This window comes from Pocillopora damicornis, chromosome 3 (assembly GCF_964200805.1).
Source record: "Pocillopora damicornis chromosome 3, jaPocDami1.2, whole genome shotgun sequence".
Taxonomy (NCBI): Eukaryota; Metazoa; Cnidaria; class Anthozoa; order Scleractinia; family Pocilloporidae; genus Pocillopora; species Pocillopora damicornis.
In genome coordinates this window covers 32,102,162-32,129,179 of record NC_142672.1, presented here as the reverse complement: position 1 = coordinate 32,129,179, position 27,018 = coordinate 32,102,162, and the positions used below count along the sequence as shown (strand labels likewise).

Below are 27,018 nucleotides of genomic sequence, written 5' to 3'. Positions count from 1 at the left end.
AGATTTCGGTTTAGAACATTGTATTGCGGCAAATAAAATACACTCGTGTTTGTCAAAAATGAAGAAAAAATAACGAGATAGCAAGCGTAACAAAATGACACCACAATAGCGCCAATTCTTATGAATCGCGAAACACTTAAATTTCCATGAATATACGGTTTATACGATGGGAATTAAACAGAAAATTGTGACGATATGTTAGAAAGTGTATTTTGAAGTTCCTTTTAAAAAGCACTTAAAAGGTGACTATGGTTTAGACAAGCTGGGAGGGACTGAATAGACGCGGATTAAACAACTGAATGACAACAAACTGAGATACTCCTGCTTGATGTTCGTATGAAGTGAAAAAACCATCGTTGTAGATATATGGGCGTAAATTGAACATTTCTAGAAGGCGATTAATTTATTATTTACATTCGAATTTCGTGGCAAAAATCAGTTACTCCAAATCAACAACACAATGTAAATCACAATAAACATATCGTTATAAAGGAGAGGGCGGTGTTGGTTAATAAATTGATATTGGCTCAGGTGTTACACAATTTTCTCGTTTTATTTCGCAACCATCTTCCATCTTTTGACTATGACATAATTGGTTTGAATATGACAGCATAGTTAAGGTCCAAGAAAATTTCCATGAAACTCCAACCTTAAACAATAGTAATTGCACAAAGCTGAATTAAGTACATGTCGTCGACAGACAATCTCCGTATATTTTCAGATACTCTACCTCACTCACTAATTTCTGTTGGCTCTTTTGCGTTCAGTTTCAATTCAGCCATACCTCACACTGATACAAAAGCAGACAGCATTTAGTTTACCAATTACAGCCCCCAACGAATCATTGGCATTATTCGTCGTGATTTTATGTTTTCAGTATTTCAGTATTTCAGAATATAGAATACTGATGATTTTCATCCTGGAAAATTTGAGGCTTTACTTTTTATGATCCCGAGTACAATCACGTATATTCTAATTATGTTATGCATAGTTATCCACAAGTTAACCATATAGTGTTACCTCGGTTTTATTTTTCTTTCCTATTGATGAAGTAGAGATAATGCGTCTCTATCACGGACTCTGTGAAGCTTCTGTCGCGGCGCAACTTTTTGAAACATGGAGTGGGGGGGGGGTGGGGTGGGATTTAAACGCTGCACGGGATGATTAGTAAACAGAACTGTTCGACTGGCCGCTGTATACACGAAGAGGATCACTTAAATGTTCTCTTGCGTAAGGAGAGATGCGGTAAAAGATGTCTGTTTACTTGAAAAGCGCAAAATGATAGATGCAGACATATCCTGATAATCAGTTAAAAAAAGAACTGAAATATCTAGGATGTTTTAGTCGGGTTAGGTAAACTGTGCTTCATCCAATAAATTACTGTATTCATGATTATTCGTACATAAAAAAAATATATTACAGTTCGGGTGAAGCTTTGTTCGAAACCTGCTATCCTAATCGTGCGCGAAAGTTCAATATGGAGTAGCGTGACGTCTTCACAACTGTTGTAAAATGTTTTTCACATCTTGCTTTGGCCGTGACCACGTGACTGTTTCTCCTTGCTTGATTGATATTTCACCCTCTCCATACCTGCTTCCTAGGATTGAGAGTTCTTTTAAGGTAATCTCACCTAAAGAAGATAAGGACAACAACCAGACCTGAATATGTGCTATGATACTAAGTGGTACATTCTCCGCTATCTGTATTTTGGTGTCTTCCGCGCCAAATCTATGCCTGACCAGACCCACAACAAAATGGATCACATATATGAAATGGCAGTATGAACGTCCTCCGTAAATGTCTGTTTGTACCAATCAGAATCCTAATCAAGTCGCTTTAAATCTCAGTTTCCGTTTTTTTCTTTCGGCTTGTCGTACACGTACTTAGAGAGGTAAAAACGACTGCGAAGGAAACTATCACTTTTTGTACCGGTATCATTTTTAGACTCGTAGCTACCGTTAGATTTCTTCGAAGCCTTTTCCCGCAAATTTAGGAAAACTTGGCAGAAATTTTAAATCGGCTATAGGTGACGACTACATAAATTTCAAAGCGTAAAGGAAATAACTTCAGTGACAGTCTATATGAAACGGCAGCCGATACGACTTCAAGTAAACTGTGGAACTAGCCAAGCAGATCACAGGCCTCGTCATCGAAAATTGGTTTATTACCTGATTTGATAGTAAACGTAAACATTTCTTCCTCTTCACTGTCTTCTTCTTCTCTGTCATTTCCCTTAACGTATGCTCCCTCAATTATCCCCGACGCTCTGGGCGTGAAGAAAGGTAAACTAAACGGAATTGGAAACTTGGGCCAGAAAGTCAGTGATGCATTGGGAGCAAAGTACTGCTGGCCTGACACTGCGAGAGGTATATGCCATAGAACCATGTGGAAAGAATAGTGAGAAGTGGCCCAAGGCAGCCCGTCAAGTCCATAACCACTGCTTGAAATGAGGCCATGAATATTCCATTGATCATTGAGCGTTGAGCGCCAATGATCGAGCGATTTTTTGGCGCGGTTTAGCGCAATTATGGGGTCTGTGTCTGTAAAATGAATTGGATATTGGTAATGGGCTTTGTCTCTTATCTTTTCCTAAGTGTGATATTTCAGTTCATCAAAGTAAGGAAAATATCTATCCTAGCAATATCAGGAAACATCAGGAGAAATGCTTTCTAGATCTTGGGACCGGAGTGAAAGGGTTTAGCGGACACCAGCATGGGTCCTGTGGGTGCTCACTTCATACAAAATTTGCTGAGATTGTTTGAAAAAAATAACCTAGCCGGGACCTGGAACTGACACTTGGAAGTCTCAATTTGTAATCCAAGGTGCATTCCATGACATTACCGTGACTCCTGTAATGAGACTCCTTATCCGGCAATCAGTACCTTGCGGGTGAGACTACCATACAAGTTTTGTGATCCTTCATTAAAATTAAAGTGAAGAAAGGCTAGTAATAAATTTCGAGTGTTTCCGTTTAACTCACCTAGATGCAGCATAAGAGAGGACCAGTCGGCGTCTGCACCCATCCAAACTGAATTATGCTTCGTTATATTCTCTAACGATTTACATCCGGGAACATGGTGGCTTAAAATGATTGATGTGTCTTCCTGTGTGATTTCTGTTTCACCTGTGTTCAAAACCTTCAGACCAAAAGGGGAATCATTTCTCTCAACTTCGCTTAACAAATGTTCTTTCAGTTTACTACGAGGTACCAGATCCCCAAGACCAAGAGAGTAAGCCCAGACTTGACCATACAAGGAATCTGACATGATCCACTCAGGAGAGCCATATTCCATGTCCCACCAGGCATGGTAATACTGCTTATTTTCGTCCCACAGTTCAACGTCGATGCGTTTCTGCGCTTGATTAAAAGCACGATGAATGCTCGAAGTAAACTTGGTATCGTTTTTTATCGTTCCCATTTCTTGCGCGGCTCTCAAGGCCAAGAGATACACAAAAGAGTTGTAGGCGTCGTGGTCATATTTGTCAAGTGCTACGATGTCGTACGTGCTAACTTTCCTAAAAGGAAGGCCAGTACCTGGGAGTAAATAGGACAATTATTTAGACGTTTTTTCAAATGACTGTCTAAATCTAATCCGAGCTTGTATCGCCTTTGCTCTCTTTACATTGCTTAAATCTCTTTACATTGCTTGTTGTGATCACTTTGGTTTCCATAATGCGATTCCGATCGAAATGCGCTCTAAAAGTCTGTAAAACTTGAGGTAACAATTTACATCTTACGTGATGCGGGAAGGAGTTCTTTAAGTATAACTGAATCAATTTTCTTTTAAAATCAGGGATGAAAGATATATTCAGAGCAAGTTGATAAGCTGCCTTTATATCATTTAGTGTGTTCGTTCAGTAATTTTAAATGCAAACACCGATATATGCAGAAATACATAATAATGCTACAGCTATGCATGTATGAGTGCAATTAAGTAAACCTTTAGTGGAATCCACCATGACCCAGGCCATTGCTCTTTTAGCCGCTGGCCAAAGTCGGTCGAGAGTAGCCTGGTCCCCGGTCCATTGGAAATAGTGGTAAAGTCCAACCACAAACATAGCTGTTGTGTCCGCCATCACTCGGCCGCCGGAGTAATCTACAGGGCAAAAGAATTGAAGGAATCTTTGAACTGGGGTGGATATGCATATTCATCTACTTCCTATCTAAAAAATGATCAGTCTTAGATTATTCCTATGAGTAAGACTCTTCTCTCTAACCTATACCCGTATAGCAGTTTTAATTTTAAGGAGTATTATATTGTGACAATGCGAGTCATTTAGCAGCATTACCCAGCTTCCCTGTTGGTCCCAGACAACCGGAAGTAAGCGCCTCTTGTAGCATACCACTTGAGTATTGATTGTCGGCCCAAGCCGTCAGAAGTTCTCGCACTAATTCTGCATAGTATAACAAAACATAAAATAATTATAACGATAATCTCAAAATAATGTAAATTAATTTTAAATTAGAGAGATAGCGAAAAGCAAAATTGACAGTTAAAATACCTGGGAAGAAGAGAGTGTAAGGAATAATTCTCTGCATGTCATTTTGAATGGTGTCAATATCATTACAGTCAAAAGCTTCCCACTGTCGCCATCTTCCATCTTCGGCCCAGAATCCAGACCTCCAGAAGCTCATACTATTGACGAGCAAATCTTTTAGCCAATCAGGAAGTTCATTGACTCTGTTCTCGTCCGGACCTTTGGGTATATGCTTAACCTTGTCATTGATTGGCTCCTTTCTTGCAGGTGTAGATCCGACGATCGGTTCATGCCACGAACGAATATCCATTACCGACTGGAGCAGATCCTTGCGCATGTGGTTTGCCACATCCTGGCTGGATTTGAACAAGGCTGAGTACAGATTACCGACGTGAACTTTGGCCACATCACGGTTGGGATAATACCACGACAAAATTAAGGTCAAAGATTTCTTCTCTCCCGGCTGGAGCTGTGTCATCACAGACGCTGCACCATAAAGCCCAGTGTTATTTAGAGATTCTGTGGTGCCAATTTTTCCTGGAAACAGAAGGAAACAATAATAACTTTCGATCTAGATTAGAGAGCGCTAATCATTGGAGAAATGGAATTGATCCACTTTGTAATGAAAGCGACCACAGAATCTTTTACGAAAAAGAAAATACAGAAAATGTAAACACAAACCACAACCAGCACGAACTCGACCTGGGTACAAAGGTTCTATAATTTTTCGCAAAATTTTAGTTACTACCTATACGTCACACACAGAATACAGCACTGTGATGTACTCACCCGTGTTTGAGAAATTTTTCCAAATGTCTCCAAAGTCGTCAGCCACGGCAAAAGATCCCGAACTATCTTCATCGTCAACTGCATATAGTGTTGTGCTACCGCTCTGAGGGAAAAACCCGGGCCTGTGGCAAGTCAACATGGAGTCTTTCACAGACCATTCTCCCTTCAGGCCTGATACGATGCCGGTGGCCCAGGCGTGAAGGGGCATTTTGTCCTTCAACAGACACGATGTAGGTCCATTGGTTGTCCATGACATACATTTGGGCATCTTTGAACACGCGTGCGCACAGTCCGAAGGTTTTATCATTCTGGAATGAGGAAGAAAGTATGAATTGATCTTGACTCTTTTTTTGAAAACAATGGTTCCTTTCATTGTCATTTTAGTAAGAGGACAACACTGATAGATCAAATGAGTTAGAAAGCTACCAGTAATAATCTCACATCACCTGTCCATCTATAATAAAGCAGCAATTACGTCTGATTAATGTCATCGCTAGTTACAATTAGGTGAGGTTGACTCAGCTTACGGGAAAGGAGGTGACCTGTTGATCAGGGCGCTGGATTTCAAAACGAGAAAAAGTACTCGCAGCTACAGGCCTCTAAGCTGGAAGACTTCTCGGGAGGATAGATTAGTAAGAAAGAAACTGAGTGAATGACTATCAGGAAAAAAACTTCCACGACAACTGAGACCAGCGCTCAATTACATACCTGGTGAATACAACTTCGCCATAATTATCTCCGACACGAATTGTATCCTCCTGTTGTCCTAACGGCAAGTTAAACATGAACGACACATTCAAAGGTCTGTCAGCCTTATTCCGCATGCCTAAAGTAAAAGCAACTGCTGGGACCGCAGACTTGTAACGGTGTCTCACATGAAATGATGAAAAGGCGTATAGACTCATGTCAACGTTCTCTGTTATTGAACCACCTGTGTATAAGACAAGCAAAATAAGCAAAGGGTTCGTGACACAGAAAGCATGGCAATAATCAAGAGATCTTGCAGTAACAGATTTTTGTTGTTCCAAGAATTCTCCTTGAATCTTATTAACTGATTCGCAGATGTCCTATTCGACGTGAGTTACAACTTAAGGCGGAGAAAAGAGACATGAAGAACGAAAAAAACGTAAATATTCTACTCACCGGGGGTTAATTTACTGACTGGGTAAGATCCAGAGTATGACAACCTGTCCACTCCAGGGTACCCATGGGGAGCATGGATTCTCAGCAGCGCTGCCTTGCTCTTATCTTTATTCACTTCTGACACTCTTACTCCAAACACTGCCAAATTTAGCGCTCCCTTGTTCAATTTAGCTGAACCTCCGGGAGACTGGTTCTCGAGTGTCCATTCGTGAATCGTTCCGTCTGCGCGTAGCTCAAACGAGCCCGTGCCCAGTCCTCCTAGAGGAACCGCTGATCGCATGCCAGACGGCGGATGTCTTGTGCTCTCGCGGTGCACAATTCCGGATGTACAATGTTCCTGGTCTCGGATGGGCGTTGGTATGGCACTTTTCAGCCAGCAGCAAAAAGATCCTGATTGACAAATGATGAAAGGTCGTTAAAATTAAGTTTATGTTTGATTCAGGGGTGACATCATAAAAAGAAATTAGATACTAGCTGTAACAAGCCAGAACGGGCAATGTAGAGGAGAACACATACAACACCAAGATGTCGGACCAACAAGATATATTTAATATAAGAAAACAGATGTCGTCAGCGGACCACGAGGTCGTGACAGTGTCACGCAATATTGTTACACTAGCCACTGTTTTGGGGTTAAAGTGTTAAAACTGCACGAAACACCAAACATTTTATCGCTTATTTTTCCAGACAAGAAATTATGATTTGAAGGAACTGCACTAACCTTTGGGACAATTAGCTGTGCTTGCTTTCTGGAATCTTAGTGTCCAGGACTGGCAGCGCGGCTCCTGGCAGCAGTATTTCTCACAGATATTGGCATTATTAGTCATAGTACTTCCTTTTATTGACATAACCCGGAAGCTCAAAAAAACATCTCCACGCAGATCTGTGCTATTCATCCACAGGGAAGAATTACACATGTGATAATTCTTTGGCATCTCATACAGGTACGAATATGGTGAAAACAGATCATTGTTCCAAGAAGCACGTGTCTGAGAAAAGATATGAAACGCGGTTTGTAATTTTTTAGACTACGATTTTCTCTGCTACACTTTTTTTAGGTCTGAATAAACCATAATGGCGGTAGGGGGGAAACCTTTTAATTGGGCAAAACCACCATTAACCGTTTTGCACAATAAGAAACCTTTAAGCGAGAGTCTATTTTCCTCAAATTCTCTGGGACAGATTGGGTTAAAGTACCCTTGAAAGCCCAGCTTTTCAAGGAATACTTGTTTGTTTGATCCTCATGGTGCTGAGGTAGCCGAATGATAAATGTATTTTACATGCCCCTACGTACCTTTGATACATTATATTCCTCCACGTACAGTCCACACTGTTTGAGATACACAAACCTACTTTCGTTATAAACAGTCGAAGGTCCGTTTAAAAACTTAAGCTTCTCCAGTTCTTTGAGAAGTTTGTCCTTGTTAGGCTGTGGCTTTACTGTAAGGAAAGAAAAAAAATTGCAACAGGCATTAGAGTTATAAAGTGGAAGAAAATCTCCGTATGGCAGCCATAAAAATCTACATGGGCTCAAAAAAAATAACCTGCGTTTCTAAATAATAAGTAACAAAATAATAGTAAGGCTTTCTGATAACTCGATGCAAGTGTTTGAAACGACACGCATGAATAAGAAAGCTTGCGCGTACCACCGCATGCACTTTCACGATTCGCTTGATTACGGCTTGTTACGAATGTATATGAATCAAAATTTTTTCAAAGCAAGGTAATTTAGAATATATTCCTTCAGTTTCCAACGAATGTCAATATATAAAAACCATATATGTGAACTGCGGTTTAAAAAATCGTTTTGGTAGAGCACTGCACCGGTATCGCAGAGGTCATGGGTTCAAATCCCTTTCAGGCCTGAATTATTTTCATGCCTTTTTTTGTAATACTACTTAAGTAGTGTACTGCGAAGATCGCTCATATGTTCATTTCGTAAACCGCAATTCACATCTATGCATTATGATTTTGATATATTCATAGTCATTGACTCTTCTCTCCGGTTTTATTACGAACCAATCAGCTCTCAGTTGGCTTGTTAGCTCAGTTGGTAGTACACTGCACCGGTATCAGTGATCATGAGTTCAAGTCCATTACAGGCCTGAATCCTTTTCAGGCCTTACTTTTACTGCAGCATAAGTCGTTTTCATTACTGCGAAGATCACTTTCAGTTTCCATCGTAATTTTTTTCTGGTTTCTGGACTGAAAATATGATATGAGTAGATTCCACTTAACTCCGGGGACGCTGCACTTACCCTTTGAAGCTTCTTTTACCATTTCTGCTTTTTCCTCATTCTTGTGTTTATCCTTTAAATGCTCTTGTTTTCCCTTTCTCTTTTTGTGTTTCCTTTGACTTTGCAGCTGGGCCATTCTGGTCAAAATCAGCTCCTCTAACGTTTTACCGATTTCTAGCTGGGTCTTATCAAGTGATACATGTTTGTGTTCATTAAATTTTAAAGAATTATCTCCCGCGCTGCTCGTTGCATGCTTTAATTTAGCTTCATGACTGTCTCCTACACTCTTACCTCCATCCGACTTCGAGTTAGCAAGCTTAGGCACTTTAGAAGTGTCGTTATACTTCTTGGGACCCGAGTTTTCGTTTAAGTTTTCGGCTAAATCTTTCATTTCTTGTCGAAGGATAGTTAGGGCATTCTGTTTGTTCCTAGCGGCCTTGTCTTTCCGACCGATTTTCTTTGTATACATCCCACTGGGTTTATGCCCAGACTTTTCCATTCCCATGCCCCAGGGTTTTAGATTTTTCAAGTCCTGGTTATACCGATATTTCCTTGCTTTCTGTAGTGTATAAAGCTTTGATTCAGTGCCATTGTGTCCTGTTCCTATTATCTTAACCCTACTTTTGCGGCTTTTATGCCTTCGATGACTCCCTGATGTTTTCCTACCATCATTCAAAGGTTTTCCTTTCTTTCGCATCTCATAATCTATAAATGCTGAGCCAGACTCATGTTTACTGATCATATTGTAAATCTTTTTCACTTTCTCTAACTCTTCCTCTCCTTTGGGTCCTTTAGCGACCATGTCTAAGTCCTTTTTAGGAGCTGCATATCTCCAAACTTTGTGCAAGTTTTGCTCAACTTCTTTCAACAGTTTTCTATTAATTTTGATTCCTGAACCACTGCCACTGTCACTAGGCAACTTCGAAGAATCCGACAGTCCACTACTCTCTCCAGAGATGTCGTTTTCCACCGACTCTACCAGTGCTTCCTCTTCACTTTCGCGTAAAATACCAGATCCTGATTCATGTTTTTCATCTGAATCATCCTCTCCTCCACCCCATGAATCATCACGTGCCTTGTGCTGATCAGCGTCTTCCGAGCCTGATGCACCACTCTCACCCTTTACGGATTCCTTTGGCTTCATTCTGTGCTGATTGACAAACTCAGATTCATGTTTTATCAACAAGTTATAAATCTCTTGGGCCTTTTGCTCCTGCTCCTTACTCTTTGGTCCCTTGGACATCATTCCGAGGCTCTTACCGGCCGCAGCATAGCGCCACACCTTACGCAAATTACTTTGAACCTCTCGCATGATCGTTCTGTTTATTTTACCAGACCCGTCTGCATGCTTTTCGTCAAGAATGAATGCTGAACCTAAAGAACTAAAATCAGCGGAGGAATCTTCCCCTCCTTCTTGTCTCAATTCCTCTTCTATTCTGTCATCTAGTAGGCTTTCTCCGCTACCGGACTGCGAACTGGATTCAAATTCTTCTATATCGCTGGGACTGACCACAGACGCCATTTCTGTTCTTTTCACCGCAGTCACTGGGTGAGTTTGTGTCTGAATTATGTCATCAGTGACGTCATCGTCCTGCTCGGTTCCTGACTCATTAAGTAGGCCTCCTTCCCAGTCCTCCCCGCCAGAGGGCTGTTCCATTTTGAAGTTCATACTTTCTGAGCCGCGTTCATAAAAATTTCCGCTGAACAATATAGTTTCGTGGCTGTTGTTGGCACTTTCGTTGATACCATTCTTTTCAATGGGACCAGAATGTTCTTCGTCTTCAATCTCCTCCAACGAGCGAATAATTCTTCTATCTTCGGTAGTGGACTTCTTAACTGCCAGGTCTCCATCCTCAATCAACGATGTCTTCTTTGAAATGTTGAATGAGCGAGTATCACTTTGTGACGAGTGGAAAATATCATTGACTTCTCTTCGATTGGGTTCAACTGAAAATGACAAAAGGTCTTTGTGATAGCATCTAGCCTTTTATGGAAATCATAATGAAACGCTCTCATTGAGTACGGTCATGGACAGCTTACTGGGTTAAATAATCGAACCTGCATGAGCTCATTCCCTTACCGTCACATGATTAATGGCTATAACGTATGAGACTAACAGCTCTGCTGAAACATAGAATGCATGGTAAATTTATCCGAAACCGCCTTTTAACGCTTCAGTGTGAACTTGGATTTCAAAGAGGTTAATATAGATTGGCATTTAAATCATAAAATTAGGTTCCCTTGTGGAGGTTTAAAATTTCTAATTAATACAAACCTCTAAACAAACCATTAAATTGACCAAATTGTGAAGCCAGAATATGATTTATATTTGCAGCGTTCATAGGAAAACAGAACAAAAAATGTTTTGCCTCCATTAAGTCTTGACTGAGATTTTTTTTCCTTATCATGAAGTAGCGTTCTACAGTTTCCTCTTTCATTCAATGCTGCAATTGGCTTTATTTAAGTAGCCCAGAAAGAGTAAGGAGTGTTTCGTGGACCAATCAGAGAACACCTTTCTTTATACACTCATTTAAGAAAAAAGAGCTTTGTTGGCTAAAATAAGAGACTTATATACCTTCGTCTTCGGCGTCTTCTCTCGATGCGATATACAAGAGCCTCATGCCTTTGTTGTAACTTGCTAACCTCACTGGTGTACATAATTCACGGCTGAAACAAGACACTGAGTAACAGTGTTCACCAATCCACGCAACTAGGTCGCATGACCTCTGATCACAGCACCGCTGAACACAAAGCTCGGTATCATCTGGAGGACCTAGTCTTTTAAACTTACCAGCTTGGAGACCACCTCGAAGACGAGCGTTTGGAAATGTGTAGCTTTTTGGACAGTTGAAGCGTTGAAGTGCAAACGGAGTTACTGCAAATAAACATTGTAGTAAAAAATGTTCAGTTCATTAAGTTGGAGTTAAGTGCTAAAAAAAACCCAAGAAGTTTAGACTTTACTTTTGCAGTTACCGAAACAATTTAAACTGCAATCGAAAGCACTTTGCTTGATTAAACTAACAAGGCAGTAATCGAAAGAAGAGGGGTATGTTTAGGTAAGAGCTTCAAGCTCCCACTCAAACGATGCTGGTTGAAGAAGAGTTTAAAAAGCATTTTCGTGACAGAATTCCAGACTGAAAAACATACTTTTAAAAATCACAACATAATTTTTCAAATACTGATTGGAGATATTTTCAGCAGACCATTCGGAAACTTTGGTTCTCAAACTTATGCACACTCCTTACACTGTGCGCTCTTTGGAAGCTCGTCTTTTTGCCTCTCATTTCCATTATATTTCAGAACCTCGCCTTACTTCTAAAGTACTTATTGTATGGAGTAGTTATAGCCAAGGTCACAGTGTGACATCGATATAGATGAATCATCGGACATAAAGCAAGTTTATGAATTGAATGTCGAGTTACTAACACTCTCATCTTACCGACAGCACTTAAACGGGCACTGTGAGGTCTTCTCTAACCCTATTTTCATTTTACGACTCTTGAAAAATGATTTGGAATAGACATGCAATATTTTTATGTTCAGCAAGGAAGTTGTCTTGATTTTAAACTTTATGTCTCTATGCAATGCAGCGAACGTACTGTTTCCAATAGGTTTGACATGGAATCCATGAAAGAAAGGACGGAACCATTTTTAAAAATCTGATTTTAAAATGTAGTTTGGTGCCCAAAAACGTTACTCAGTTTCAATTTACTACAAGTTTTCAGTTAAGCAAATTATGCCGGCAGAAATTAGAGCTCCTTCGATCAACTTTAGGCAATTAAATACTAAAAATAGCAATTGTCTCTTGTTATAGGCTAAGGTTTGAATTTGAATAAAAACCAGCACGAGCAACAGGTCTTCAGACCAAATACACATTTCCTCTTGGGAAACTTAAGGAAATCACTATAATAATATTTTTCAGGTGACATTTCTATTGAAATTCGGGTTTAAAAGTCAAAATATGTAACCCTCACTCACCTGGTGAAAAAATTAGAATTAGGAGAAACGTGACCATGAAAATCTCGTTAGGCTGTCTCCACATTTCAAAACGTTGATTTGCAATAGTCTTGAATCGCCAAGCCTTTCTAAGATTATTAAGTAATTAACAGTGCTATAAAAAATGTGTAATTTTCAGAAAAGTTTATCAATTCCTCAGAATTCTAAAAGCGAGCAAATATCCACGTGATTTCCTTTGTTACTTTGCAATCAGCGTTATCTAAATCAAGTTGAAGTAGGATGCACGCTAGAACTGCACACGACAGGGAACAGTTGATTATTCACTCATGATGTTGTCGAAAAGTCAATTGAATTTCCTCTAGCCAGGGATTCTCCAAAGATATTTCATGGTGAAGCGAAGTTCAGAACAGCGAAAAATCAAGCGAGCGAAGAATAGTTCAAAAATTCATGTCTTGAATCTGGCGGGTGGCAGCGGGTCCTAATCTTCAAGTTTTTCGCGCTTGGCAAAGACAATTTCCTTGTTTGGTAAAATGATGAGGAAATGAGTTTAGAATACTTTTAGTATGCTCTAGTGTCAGCATTTGCTCCAAGTATAGGTTCTTTGACTTTTTCCTGCTACAAGAAACCTTTAGTACACCTTGGAATTTGTTTCTATTAAGTTTAAATGAGTTCATTTTCAATTCTGTTCGAGCTTATTTCGTGCAAGCTATCATAACCTGTTGAATTCAAAACTTATATCAAATTACACAAAACAGTAAAACAGAAAAAATCTTAAAATAAACTTTTTTTAAGTAATAATGAGTAGAGGATCATATTTTTGACGGAGGATTAGGTTTAGGTTTGAGAAACTATGGCACCTGATCAAAATGTGTTGATTGTCTAAAGAACACCAAAATATAGGAAACTCACCAACAATAAGGGAAAGATAACAAAAGAAAACGAAAGACATATTTTAAAAGTCATATGAATGATAGGAAGCCGAAAAAAGAAAATTTAAATTAACTCCCTCAACGTAAAAAAAAAGAAACCATTGTGGAGTTAGAGGAGAGTGTGACAGACTTGAAGTCAGCCGGCGGTCAGTTAGGCAGGTATAACTAGTAACTCAGTCAGTTAGCCAGACAGGATTTAGCTTGATATGGCTATATGGAGCTATGAAGGACCATGCCAGACTATTAAGGACTGTGCAGGGCCCTGTAGGGCCACATTACCCATCTTCGTCTAACTCTTTCGTTGAGACACTATATGACTATTACATTACCATAATTCGATAACCTCTAGTTGACCGCTGGTAAAATGGACCTAAGTCTGTCAGACGAATTATCAAAACAATATCTTTCAACTGGTCACACCGATCTGAGCAGCGATCTGCGTCGATATGTTTGGATGCATTGTCTCTGGACGTTTAGTAAGTATTTTTTAATTGCCAGAGAGGTTTTATTGTAGTGTAAGAACAGAAAATATCGCTGAACGTACCCCGGTGAGCTCACTGCCTCTCATAAATATGGGAGAGAATTGACAAATTTGTCAAATTGAATGCACGTGCTTGTTTTTGTTGTTTTCATTTATGTTATTGTTTGTCTTTTCTTCAAGAAATCATTTTTTCACTCAAAGAACATGCATTTCCTTCTATTTCGTAAACATACATGTGTAGGGAAATCGACCTCTCATGAGGGGGGTTGTTTCTATCCTGTAGGATGATCTGGAAAATTCTATTCATATCCTTTTTTAATCATTGGATAGCTTTTAAAAGATGTTGTGTTGTCATTATACAGCCAAAATATGCTAGATCACATTGGTCTTATTCCATTGAAATATATGAAATATATCGAAATATATGTCTAAATAACGTCGTAGTCATTAAAGAAAGAGCCAGAAACCGAAAATTCCTGCAATTGTAATACCTTGATGTTGAAGGTCATCCTTAATTAACTTGTATCATTAAACAATATTAGATTATGAGCATGTGAATTCAATCACTTGTAGAAATCCAGAATGAATAATTTAACTGTGTTAGACTTAGTAGAATTCTAACAGTTGTTCAAAACTTAACAAGACAGGGTCGTGTTTTAAAATATTGTTTTGTTTACAATCATATTTTATTTGGAGAAACTCTTACCCATCTTATATGCTTCCCTATATTTTTCATATCTCATAGAAGACTCACATATGCATGAACCATTGTTTGACATATGAATGTAGGTGTATTCATGGCAGGCTCATGTGTTTTGTATGTCTTACCATCAATGAGTAAGCTCATTGATTTCCATGTTTGGTTTCGTTCTCCTATTTTTTTATATTTTCTATAATTTAAGAGTTAAAGTTTGGAACAGTTTGTTATATTAATCTCTGAAGTTTGCACTTTACTTAAGCTGTACTTACTTAGTATCCCAGTAACAATGAAACCTGAGTAAGATTTGAAACATGTTTTGATTTTCTTTGGTAAGGTTCAAACAAATGCCCAACAAGTTGGACCAACCCAATTTGTTTTCAACTTAGCTGATGTTGAAAGAATTCACCATGTGATTGTCTTCCTGACGGGTGTCACACCCTTTCCAGATGGGATGGGTGGAGGAGTTTATTATTGTTATCCAACTCCTGAAGGACCAACATCACAGTTGCTTGGATTCATTGGCAACAACAAGCCCAGTGCTATATTTAAACTCGCAAAGGTGAGTTATTATGTCAATAAGCAAATCAAGACACAGTTCAGGGTTTGCATAAGTTTTCCTAATTCTCCCAACTCATGTTTACGTAAACATATGAAGAGTTCTCTTTTGTTTAAATGCAAATATTATATTTTATAAGCAAAATATACAGGATAGCTTTTTTTTAAACCAGGAATGAAGTTGAAAATTGTAAATATTCCTCCTGGTTAATTTTTTGCAGCTTGGAAGCAAATGACAAATATCAGCTCCATGCTGTAGAAAATTTGAACATCTTGAATTGTAAAAATTTGTTCCCACAAAATATTAAGAGTCATTATTCAGCAAAGTCAAACTTGGATAAGCAAAGCTTTCATACTACTTGGTACACGAAAGAATTCAACTGATATACACCTGTACCAAAAGGAAAGACTCAATTGCAACTATGAAACAATTGTTGCAATGTTCAGTTCTTGGGCCCTATCCAAGGTTGCTTCTAAGCATTGCTGATGTTAAAGTGTTCTGATTCTCCTATTGAGGTAACCAACCTCTAACTTTCAAAGTAAATTTGAGATGAATTATTTCACAATAAGTTGAACATAATTTTCAAACTTATTTTGCCACTTGATTTTCAGGCAAGGCCTGAGGAAAGAGTACAGAATCCATTTGCATTGAATGCTGGTATGGCTCTTGACCAGGTAGGGGCTCAAATTGGTATCTCAATTGAGCCCCTGGACCAGTTAGCCCAGCAGACTCCAGCAAGTCACACAACACCGTCAAACTTGAACTCATATGTAGAGTACACACAAAAAATGTTAGAGAATTTCTTCAATTTTGCTTCATCATTTGCCATTACTCAGGGGCAAATGACGCCAAACCCCTCAGAGAGCTTTGTACCCTTAAGTGTGGTACAAAAGTGGTATGAAAATTATCAGAGGAAAATGACGAATGATCCGAATTTTTGGAAACGTTAATGGTATGAATTTGACACTATACACTTATAGGAATTTAAAGTATTTTAGAGGCAAGGAGCAGGAATGGGGTAAAGTACCCTTTAGAAGAGTTTGCAAAAAAATGAGAAAGCTTGATAGCTAAATATAGACTGTGATTAGTAGACTTGCATACGCCCTACAGCGACAAGAGGTTTTAAAAGGCAGGGCGTGGTAGCAAAATGCAACATGCCTGCTAATCTCTCTGTAAGAGAAACACTTATCGAACTTCGTGACTCGCTCGTCGGAAAGTAATTATACCAGCAGTTGTTATGAAACGTCAGGGTTCTCAGTTGAACCCGTAACCCGTAACACCTGTCACGGGTGTCACAGGTAAGTGTTACGGCTGTCAAAGTGCTTCAAGCAGTAGATCAATTCGTCTATCAAATGCAAATAAAAGAACGGCTTTTTGAGTAAATTGCTGGGTAAACTATTGACTGTTAGTTGCTTTCGCAATGTACCTTTCTTCGGTTTTAGTTGTCAAAGTGAATAGCCTTTTTGCAGACCATAGAATAACCGAACAATCGCGTCACGTCTCCGCAACGTTGAATATGGCCTCCATATTGAATTTGTAAATTTGAACCCAGGCCTCTCGCAGATGTCGTCTTTCCACGTGCAAAAACATGGCCGATTCATTCATTAACAAATATTTGCGCTATCTTATACTCTTTCTCATTTAGATATATAGCAGTTACTGGGTCAGTGTGGCCTTGAGAATTAGTTTTTGTAAGTGGGTGCCCCCATTTGGAAAGGACTGGTTACCTAATAATTATTTTTGTATAAAATGAATGCCATTAACTCAGAAAGCAAAGCATTGTTATTGCAGGTTAATATTTCATTGAATATTGCAGTGTAGTTTTCAGTTTGATAAGAGATAATTTCAACTTTCCGTAGTTCAAAGCCACTGAATAGATTACAAAATGTACTTAAACTTGTTTGGAGAAAATGAGAAAATATGCCCCCAAAATGAAGGGAAAAGCATTTCTGAGCATCTTAAATAAAAAATTTCCCGGGGGAGCATGCCCCCGGACCCCCCTAGCAGCTTGGGCCCTACGGGTCCAAGTTACACGCCCAAAGGGCGTGTATATTAGGGTTAGGCGTGTATATTAGGGTTACGCCTGTAACTACCAAAGCAACAGCTGTACAAAATTCTACTGAGAACCCTGAACGTAGACAATTCTTGAAAATAGTTTGAAGAGTTTTAACCCGGGAGGTGATCTTCTTTGCTGGTCAGCGTCAGACTTTTTGCCATGTCCAAATTAAGCTATCATTGTTACGGAACTTATTTCGTTGCTGTGGTACTACAGTGTAAATATAATTGAAATAATAATAATAATAAAAAAACATATTTATGCAGGATGACCATTTCAGTTATAAAAAAATGCTATTAACATGGGTCCTGCGTAAAATGAAGAAATGAGTAAATGATAAAATAAAGGATCAGGTGAGCAAGAAATCCAAAAATATAAAAAGAGATAGAAAGATTGAAACTAGATTCAGCACAATTATTCAAAATATCTGCTCCTTTATAAAAAAAAAAACGCTCTTTAATTGATTCTTATTTAACCCTATCAGTAACTCGTTTGTTATTATTCCTGATGTCCTAATGGTGAATATTATGTCTTTTAATTTGAAAATATTTGGAGAAATAACTTGAGGCCATTCCCTTGAGGCACTCTTCAACCTGTTTAACAATGAGGTTTTCTCTTCTCGTAAGAGTGACCCAACCGAGACTTGTAACCATCTGTTCGGTGGACAAATGAGCAGTATTCAAGACTATTCAACCACCTCGTCTTTGTAGGCATTTTAGACCTTCTTCATTCCCTTTACCTCGTTCATGGAAAACAGCACCACAACAATCCAAAACTGGAAGAATCATCGATTTAAAGAATCTGTTCGCTGATTCAAGTCTTGCTCTTCAAAATCAGAGAAGGCCCCTTTGTTTAAAAGCTAAAGGAACAGACAGCATGACAACAGCAGTGTCTTTATTTTCGTGGAAGACGAACACATCTATCTGCCTTCTATTTACATGGACAGTCGTACCTAATGTGCTGTTCGCAGTTAACAAAACAAGCTGTCATTGATAAAGGAATCGACTCTTAATGAGCATTCAGTTAACAGAAGTCGTCTGTGGTGAATGCAATTTCGATTGATTGCCGTGAGTAATGCAGGACTACTTTCGTTTTACTTTACTCTAATCTGTGATTGGTACTGAAATCTCACGTCATCCTACCTCCTAACCAATCAGATGCAAAACTAAAACCAATAGCTTGGTGACGTGCGTGTTCCCGTGCGTGAGGCTGCTTCAAGTGTGTTTCCTTCTACTAGGCTTCCGGGGTGGTATTTACCTCTGTTCCAGTGGGATCGAAAGCTTAATTCTCGTGGGGAGTGTGTGGGGACGCGGCTGGGGACGAGGTATCGGTCATTGCATTCGCTCTGACAAATGGCTAACGCTCGAAACGTCAGCTTTACAAACTCGTTGCAGTGGCCAATTTACATCATCAACTCTGTCGATAACACCAAATTATCTTGTCATACTACCCCACCGACGCAGAACCACAATTTCTTCAAAAACTTACCCCCGTTTTGTTCGTCAAGATAGTTTTTTATATAAATATATTTGGCGACTGTTTTCCGACATCGCAATGTTTATTTAAACGGAACAAGTGTTCGGCTAGCAGTTAATACTTCTCAACAAAACTACAAACTTGTAACTTGACGCAGCCATCTCCAACAGAGCATAAACTACTACTTTTCTTAGGTCTTTTTATTCCTTAAGCCGCAATTGACGCACCAAACATCGGTAACGTTAACCAAGGTCTTAATGCTGACTTAAATGTAACTCAGCACATGTTGTCAGCAAACAGAAGGCTTTACTCGGTTGTTGACCAAAGCTACAAACCTACGAAGTATTCAATTCTGTTTGGGGCCAAATATAGCTACGCACAAAATTTTGACAAAACTTTGAACTTATTACTCTGTGTATGTGCCCTTGATTGTCCTAATTTCAGAACTTTGATTCGCTAAATCATGGTTTTTAGAGCGATTTTCAATTTAGTGTTGAAAGTAACTCAAGCTTGCTTTTTTTTTTTGTACTCTGCTATCTGAATGGTCCAGAATATTAACCGCAAGCACGACCAATCAGATGCGAAACTAAGACATGTCGCGACTTGATCATTTGCCCCTTCCTGCGGGCGCCTCAGGCAGCTTTTTTTTAACTATAAGTTTCAATCGGCTGCTAGTGACATTTTACTTTGTTCTCATTATTATTTATTACTATGGCTTTTGTTTTCCAACAACTCGAGGAAAACTGCTCTATACTTGAAAAAGAGCAAAGGTCTTCAAATTGCTTCTCCCTTAGTCGTACAACATTGTATGATACGTAATGTCTTTATCGTGTGTGAAGATAAGATCAGCTTGGTGGTGTTTGTCTTTCGCACTGTTCAGTTCACATAAGTAGTGGTCCTCTCCCTGTTTAAACAAGTTAAATGATTGACAACTGCAAGATCGTAAGCAGTGTAACCCGCAGGTAAATTCGTCCCGCACTGATTTCTGAGTAATGACATGTCCCAAGAGTTTGAAGTTCTCTCGTCTCGTAAAGATCGATTGTCGATCTGGGGGAAACAAACGAAATCAAATCAAATCACAGAATGTACTCCTCAAAAGAAGAGGCTGCAGATTTACGGTGAAAAACAAGATTTTTTATTCATTCAATAATGCGATTAGGGACGACATAGGTGTTGTTTTGCTTGAATCAATCCACATATTTCGTACTCTTAATCAAATGCGAAACTGAAAGCAGCTATAAGCTGTTTCCTCGCATTTCTTGTACTTTAGGTCGGTTACGTCTGTCCTATTTGAGTTTTATTTGGTCTTATTGGCTTTATTAACGGCGAAATTCAATACAAAAGCGCTCTATAATGCAGAGTTCTACTCACATAAACTGGAACTGCACGCAGTAGAGGGTGACACAATTTTAACGCCTTTTCTAAGCATTGGGGCGACCACGTTTTCACACCAATTGAATACATTTCCTCTGATGAAGTCACAGCTGTCATAGACTTTCTTTATCTCTTCTGCTGTCAATTCCCTACTCCAGATCCTCAGGTTACTCATACTTCCGTTTAAACGTTCAACGAACTCACCAGACCCCTTCCTCAGAGCACCAAGCACTACTGTACCACCTCCTTTAAGACCTTTATCTGAGGGTAAATGTACCACAAAATTATTGTATTTCAGCTCAATATACATAACGAAAATATCCCCAGATATTGTTAACCTCAATAGGTGTTTGTAAAAGGTGGGGTTTGCTATTTTTGTCTTTTTTCACGATATTGCTGGCTTGCAGAGGAATGATGTCACAAAATTGTGGCGCGGACGATAAAGGGCTGGGTCGACAAGAATTTCTTCATCCAAATCTTATCTTGTGTCAGTGTCTTCTCGCTCCTCGCAGAGAGTAAAACAGACTGCTAACAGTCCAATTTTCCTGTGCAATACAGTTTGAAAGAAATAAGGTTCACTGAGGAAGTGCTCTTGTCGTAAAACCAAGGACTAACATGGAAGATCCCGATCAAGCGGACTTTTAGAGGACAAGTTTCAATGTGACGAAATTTTAAATGCACTGATTAATTAAAATAAACTCTTTTTTAAAAGAGGAACTGCAGGGGTGCTTAAAAGAAATTCTACTCCAGAAATTACTTATTTCAATGAAACGTCGTCGTAAATTTTTGGTTCCATTGTATGGTTTGAAGCCGGTAGTAATAGTCGATCGTGTTTTTGATCATCTGGATAAGAGTAGTCCTGAAAAGGCTATTGTCGGTAAATGACCACCAGATCAGAAGTCTTCATCAGAGGCTGATTGACAAGTGTTTTTCAAGTCCCTTGACTTTAAAGTTGACTTTCGTTCAGGCTGCAGACAACTCCCCACCCCCCTGCCCCACCTTCACTTTCTTAAATAATAGGGATAAAAGGAAAACCTGTTTTTATTGCCACTTTCTTTATAACTTTTTTAAGTTTCAACTACAAAGGAATCCATGTTGGTTCATAATTTCTTAATACACGCTCCCACTCGATTAAGCGCTCTTCTTCCAATAAGTGCCCCTGCTTTTAGCCGAAATTTTGAATGAGCACCCAGGCGTTTATTTGAGGAAATACAATACCTACTCTCTTCAGATGATTTGACCGCACGACAAACAAGATTTCCTTGCTAACGATGCACAGCGAACATTTCCTCCTCGACAAGAATACTTGCTAGGGTAAATACAACTTTAATTACATATAGACTAACTATGAGATACATCAGCTCTTAAAATAGAAATGTGCACCGTAGAAAACTGAACTTTTAATCTCGCCGTTAAGGAGTATGTATGAACTTTAGCGATAACGGGTCAAAGAAACTCAGTTCCTCAAATAGCACAACTCGTTTGACGCCTGTTTCTCCCACCCTTCCATCCACTCCAACACCTGCTAACTGATCTGCTTGACATGGGTTAAAATAAAAAAAAAATCACTACTTCATGTATTATCTTAATAGTGGTAGAGGAAATAATTAAACTAGGTTTTGATACGGAGCCTTGCAATTCTATCAAGTAACCATAGTACTCTGAAACGAGTAAGTATAAATCTGTTGGGCGTCTCACCTAATCTGATAACCATTGATGTTTCGACATGAGTGCCTTCAAAGTAGAACCCAATTTTATGAAGTTTTTGGTGCCAAATGATGCAGACGTGCTGCCAACTGTTATCGTAAAGGTTGCCGTGTGGTTGTCGTAGATAGCTGGAAATACAGAAGAACTTAAATAGGACATAATGATTTACTTGCTGCGCAACCGTATCAGTCTTCTCCAGTTTTCTCTTGCCCCTTGTCGATTTGTTGGTTTTCGTTTGTAGGCTAAAAGGTGTTTAAGTTTCATAAACATGTATATAACTTCTGTGAAGTGAAATAATGATTGACTGCAAACAAACAAAAACTTACAGGTGACGTTGGTCATCTATATCAACATTTATCGTAGTTCCTTTTGTCTCCAAGTGAAAAGCCTTTCCGTAATCAGTAGTAGAATAAGACAACAAGGTAGTTGTTGGCGCTGCCGATCCAGGGTGTGGCAATAACTTGATCCAAAAACAGACCGTGAATGACACCATGTCAGGAAGGGAACTGGGCTCTGCTATAGCGTATCCATCCAAATGTTGTGGAAAGTGCAGATCGAATGATTCTGTAAAAACACACACACAAAACTTTTTTACCCATCTTAATAGTTTAGATTAAAACAGTTTAAATATCCTATTAAAATAGTTTATGAGTAAGAGCGCATGGGGCGACTTATAGCAACTGTGCTGTGGACGGCACTTATTTTGCCTTAATTTTTTAAGTTAAGTCCAAAATCGTTTTTGCCGATATCAAGCTTCTCAATGTGACATTACTACCCTTGTCTCGTGAGAGACGAACTTAAGATCTCTATGAATCATTTGATAATTAGAATCAATTCAGTAATTTACCAGAAGAAAAAACGTCAAAATGTCATCCGTTGCGCTGTGCAAAAAATTTTTGAAAGTTCAGTCTATAAGCCTTTTTGATGCCAAAAGTCATCTTGGGAGAAAAAGAAAAAACACCCACACACAAAAAAGATTTTACGGCCAGAATAATATGCATTAGTTAATACCAGTAATTTTCATCGTACCGTTGTATATCCTTTTGCGAATATTTCAAAACATCCTTACCTTGACTAGCAACTAAGTTCAACGAAACTATGACGTTACCAAAGATTAAGTTTCTTAGTTTGATCGTCTGGTCATGTCATTTCTACCTGATCTGCTTGAGAGAGCTGTCACTTGGTGATAATTGAGACCAATCATTAAAAACATCGTAAATAGAACTGATGTCATGTGGCCGTTCATTCTGCTCTGGAAACTTTGAACCTGAGGGAAACCAATTGTATTTGTAATTGACCCGCCTCGATTAGCATTTGCTATTTGGGGGTCAAAGGAATATGTTGTAAATAAGTGTGAAAATAAAAACAAAAGTGTGTGAAAGATAAAAGTAAGTGAACTGATCATTAAATATACATCGATCATAATTGTTTTTTTGGAAAATTATTTTGAAAAACGAACAAATGTCACGAATGTAATTGATATTGTGATTCAAGTCACCACTAAACTGAAACGGAAAAGGAAAAATAAAAAGGGTATACAGATACGAATTACTCTTTTACCGTCCTCTAAATGGAAAAGCTCCGAAAATAACGTCGATCTCTAATTATGTGATAACTACATACCCTGGTACATTTCGACGAGAGAAACAAAAAACGGGTTATATAGATTCAAAGATATCAACCAAATAGTTACAAAAAGGTTACCCAAGAACCGCTAAGTCATTCCATGTTTCTCCTTCATTTTGCAACGAAGACTCATATCTTTGTCATAAAAATTGTCTGCGTTAAAACCGCTATTTACATGTATGTATTAGCAAATTCTTCTCATACCTTGGATAGTACGCATTGATTACGAGGAACAGCATCGAATGTGACTGTGGCAACCGTAACTTCTCAACACCACAATTACTGATAAAATAGGCGATTTATTGACGGTGAACGACGTGGGTTGAAACTTAAAAATAATAAATAAATACAAATTACAACAATTGATTAAGTGAAGGTGATAAGAAAGAAATACCCTGAGCCAACTTGAAATGACAATACTTACATTGTTACGATTACTGCAAAACTGCGCTTGACTAAAAAACACTGCCCGAAGACGAAATGAAGAATAAAGGAACTGCTTGAAAGCGAACTGCGACTAGCGCGACTACCGAAAAGAAAAAGGCCCTGAACAGAGAAAACTAAGTTTATATACGCACGAAAAACTAAAAATCAATGCATGCGAAAACGATTAGCTGAAAGTTTAATTGACGCCAATGATTGCGAAAGAAAGAATAATGAACGAAAGTATGTAATATGGGAAACAGAAGCTAACTAACAGGTGAAAAAACATTAGACGACGAGAAACAGCAACAACACAAAAGGGACACCTTAATTAATGATTGAATACATTCCGCACGCTAAGATTTTACATCGAAGTTGACGACAGATATTTTAAAAGAACGTATTGCAATAAAAACGTAAGAAAAACGGCAAGAGAAAGAACACGAAGAGTTGTCGAGGCTTAGTAAGACGACGACATGCTCAATTTATGAATGAAGTTTTTCTAAACAGGCAACGAATACTGTTGAATCGATAAGCAAACAAGGCATCGGTGGACGACCTCACTGACTCCTTTGTCTCCCGATATCTTCACTCTTTTAATAAAAAAAAATTGTTATTCAGTGGAGTCGAATGAAATCAGCAGAAAACTATGTCGGAATGGTTATTTTTCCAAATTTATGGTATACGACATAATAAAAAGGAAAACGCGTTTCTTTATATGAAATGTTATTTTTGGTGAATTTTTAACGGTATATAATTGTGGCGAAAGGAAACGATGGAAAGAAACGACACTGCAGTCGGCTGGACATTAACAAATAGATTAAATCGTGTGTTGGGCGATAACTTACAATCTTGCGTTAAACACGAACCCTTTTCAAGACGATCGGGCACGAGGCCTCAATTCTCAAAATTAAGGTAAAAGTCTCCTGATTCTGTCATCATAATTCACTCTACGGTGAACAGACAAATACAAGCAAAAACATATAACGTACGTGCTTTACCTTTGGGAAAGGTCTTGATTTTCAAGTAAAACCACAACTGACGATTAAGCCTCCCAGTTGACTATGGAACATATGCCATTTTAAAATTAAGAGAAGCCAAAGTCCATTTTTAGAATAGCGTGAATGAATCGTGAATGTAAGCTCTATCGATTCAAGTATATCCTCCCCAGAAACTACTAATTATTGTTTGAAGTACCACTGTATTGTGGTCAACCTGCGTTCGGTTTTAATCAGCATGACGGTTAAATTAAAACTGTGAGGCACCAAAGGTAAATAGTGTCAAATTTGGTAATATTCTTTTGCAAAAAGATCAATACAATATGTCTTACAAAGCAAACACAGATGGCTCTTTAAGCCGTTTAAATGAATAGTAAATAATTTCTGTTAAACTTTTCTAATTAGTGCGTCAATGCATTCTCATTAAAATCACCGTTAGACGCAATTTCTTTCCACGTCTTTTAGAATTTAGCCAATTAAAATTTAAGTGAACTAAAATATTTGAAGAGTACCTCTGCGATAGGAAGTCGACTCAACCAAAAATCTCCTAGCGTTACGTTAGGTAAATTATCGTAATTCATACGATCATCAAACAATATTATCAGTATAAAATCTGGTTGCAAACCTAGTGATGTTTATTGGAAGAGTGACCCAGAATTGTTCTCTTGTCGTGTAACGGAAATATATATGACTGGAGTATCATATGACATTCTATTTGCTTTGGAATGAAAGACAAGGTCATAAATAGTGAAAAATTAAAAATCCAATCTGGAAAGACGATAAGGAGTACTTAGGAAGATGTCTTCATATCTAAATGCAAATTAGCACCTCGCACAGAACAACTGAGAAAAGAAGAAATTTCGAAGTTCTCGATCAAACTGCTCGGAGTTCCAGTGCCACCTAAGCCCCGATTGTCGATTATTTGGTAAAAAAAGATTTGTCCCCGGAGTAAAATTTGAAATAAGAGAAACTGCCTATTACAGTGCTAACACTCAATATATATATGTTATTTGCCGGCTGGGAGGTCCGTATGGTGAAAAACTATGACCGAGGTCTTGAAAATACTGCCCGAGGCCGTAGGCCGAGGGCAGCATTTTCAAAACCGAGGTCACAGTTTTTCACCATACGGACCGACCCTTAGCCGGTAAATAACATATTTATTGTTTTTAAACTTGACGAAATTCTTTCCGAAAGAACCCGAATGACTTATGGCCGTAAATACGGCAAGATCTTCCATAAACTGAACAATTTTTGAGTGAGTAAATGGAAGTTAAAATAGAGGTGATGCAAATTTAAGAGAGATGCCTCAGCGAAACATTTTCATTTCCGTAACGATAAAGGTGATTTAAAAGGCTTCCAAACAAACTTTGAAACATTATTTTTACAAGTATCTGTCACAATCTGACACCTGTCAATTAGAGAGCGCGCAAGAAAAAAAAAATCGTAGGAACATTTGAAAACCAACAGAACTAGTTTGGCAAGGACTGTCACGACAATGTTTTCTTAAAAATCAGTTAATGATCTAACGGAAAGTATTATTTACTCTCATCGACCATTCATTCATGTACGAAGATTTACCTCTGTTCATTAAGTAAACGGCGAGGAAAGTAATTGTGAGTAAATTCAATTTTTTATTTTGAAGTTGTGAGAGTTTGCTCGTTTGTTTGCTGTAATGGCGTGTTAACTCTGATCTTTCCTTCACAAAAACTAAATTCGAACGGCACACTCCAACGAGACACAAGGGAATTTAATGCAGCCTTTTCTCAATTCCTTCAATTTCTGTTCGTGCAATTTAAGGTACAAATGTCCAAATTGAACGGAATTGGAAAGACTCACCAGGAGCGTATATTTGTTGTAGAACTTAAATTAAAACTTCGCTCGCTTTTTTTTTTACTATGAACAAATTGCTCGAGAAAATTCAGATATTAAATGAATGAAAGTTCCATCGTTCAGTTTAACTGTAACCAAATACCTCACCTTTCAACTTTCTGGGTACTTTTTGTGAACGATTAAAATTAATTGCAGACGGTTTTTAGGCCGCTTGTCAACCAACGTAATGACACTACTGTTTATACAAATTCATTCTG

At 38.5% G+C, this 27,018-nt stretch overlaps 3 protein-coding genes across 3 annotated transcripts; 1 reads left to right on the top strand and 2 right to left on the bottom strand.

The window, feature by feature from the left end:
- Positions 1-534: 534 nt before the first annotated feature.
- On the bottom strand, positions 535-13,068 carry LOC113666072 (uncharacterized). The gene is made up of 14 exons (XM_089199904.1): positions 12,627-13,068; positions 11,224-11,523; positions 8,670-10,595; positions 7,706-7,851; positions 7,133-7,400; positions 6,412-6,801; positions 5,977-6,199; positions 5,269-5,576; positions 4,504-5,016; positions 4,291-4,395; positions 3,942-4,097; positions 2,981-3,535; positions 2,169-2,540; positions 535-1,630 (listed from the first exon to the last, which is right to left on the bottom strand). Exons 1-14 carry the CDS (start codon positions 12,688-12,690, stop codon positions 1,497-1,499), a joined length of 5,460 nt encoding a protein of 1,819 aa, XP_089056030.1. The 5' UTR covers positions 12,691-13,068; the 3' UTR covers positions 535-1,496.
- An 824-nt stretch (positions 13,069-13,892) lies between these two features.
- LOC113665989 (protein Hikeshi) lies at positions 13,893-17,592 on the top strand. Its single transcript, XM_027181732.2, has 3 exons — positions 13,893-14,010; positions 15,050-15,274; positions 15,883-17,592. Exons 1-3 carry the CDS (start codon positions 13,981-13,983, stop codon positions 16,219-16,221), a joined length of 594 nt encoding a protein of 197 aa, XP_027037533.2. The 5' UTR covers positions 13,893-13,980; the 3' UTR covers positions 16,222-17,592.
- Positions 17,593-18,866: 1,274 nt separating this feature from the next.
- LOC113666080 (C-reactive protein 1.4) lies at positions 18,867-25,156 on the bottom strand. Its single transcript, XM_027181842.2, has 7 exons — positions 24,935-25,156; positions 23,715-23,838; positions 23,040-23,151; positions 22,211-22,448; positions 21,876-22,012; positions 20,175-20,438; positions 18,867-19,850 (listed from the first exon to the last, which is right to left on the bottom strand). Exons 3-7 carry the CDS (start codon positions 23,128-23,130, stop codon positions 19,594-19,596), a joined length of 987 nt encoding a protein of 328 aa, XP_027037643.2. The 5' UTR covers positions 23,131-23,151; positions 23,715-23,838; positions 24,935-25,156; the 3' UTR covers positions 18,867-19,593.
- Between the last annotated feature and the right edge of the window lie 1,862 nt (positions 25,157-27,018).

Excerpts from the sequence above, each read along its gene's own strand:
- LOC113666072 (XM_089199904.1), bottom strand. The coding sequence starts at position 12,690 with ATGTGGAGACAGCCTAACGAGATTTTCATGGTCACGTTTCTCCTAATT. Across the intron at positions 11,524-12,626 it reads AATTCTAATTTTTTCACCAG|TAACTCCGTTTGCACTTCAA; the intron begins GTGAGTGAGGGT and ends GTTTATTTGCAG. Across the intron at positions 10,596-11,223 it reads AGAAGACGCCGAAGACGAAG|TTGAACCCAATCGAAGAGAA; the intron begins GTATATAAGTCT and ends TGTCATTTTCAG.
- LOC113665989 (XM_027181732.2), top strand. The coding sequence starts at position 13,981 with ATGTTTGGATGCATTGTCTCTGGACGTTTA. Across the intron at positions 14,011-15,049 it reads GCATTGTCTCTGGACGTTTA|GTTCAAACAAATGCCCAACA; the intron begins GTAAGTATTTTT and ends TTCTTTGGTAAG. Across the intron at positions 15,275-15,882 it reads CTATATTTAAACTCGCAAAG|GCAAGGCCTGAGGAAAGAGT; the intron begins GTGAGTTATTAT and ends CTTGATTTTCAG.
- LOC113666080 (XM_027181842.2), bottom strand. The coding sequence starts at position 23,130 with ATGAACGGCCACATGACATCAGTTCTATTTACGATGTTTTTAATGATT. Across the intron at positions 22,449-23,039 it reads AGCTCTCTCAAGCAGATCAG|AATCATTCGATCTGCACTTT; the intron begins GTAGAAATGACA and ends GTGTTTTTACAG. Across the intron at positions 22,013-22,210 it reads ATAGATGACCAACGTCACCT|CTATCTACGACAACCACACG; the intron begins GTAAGTTTTTGT and ends CTGTATTTCCAG.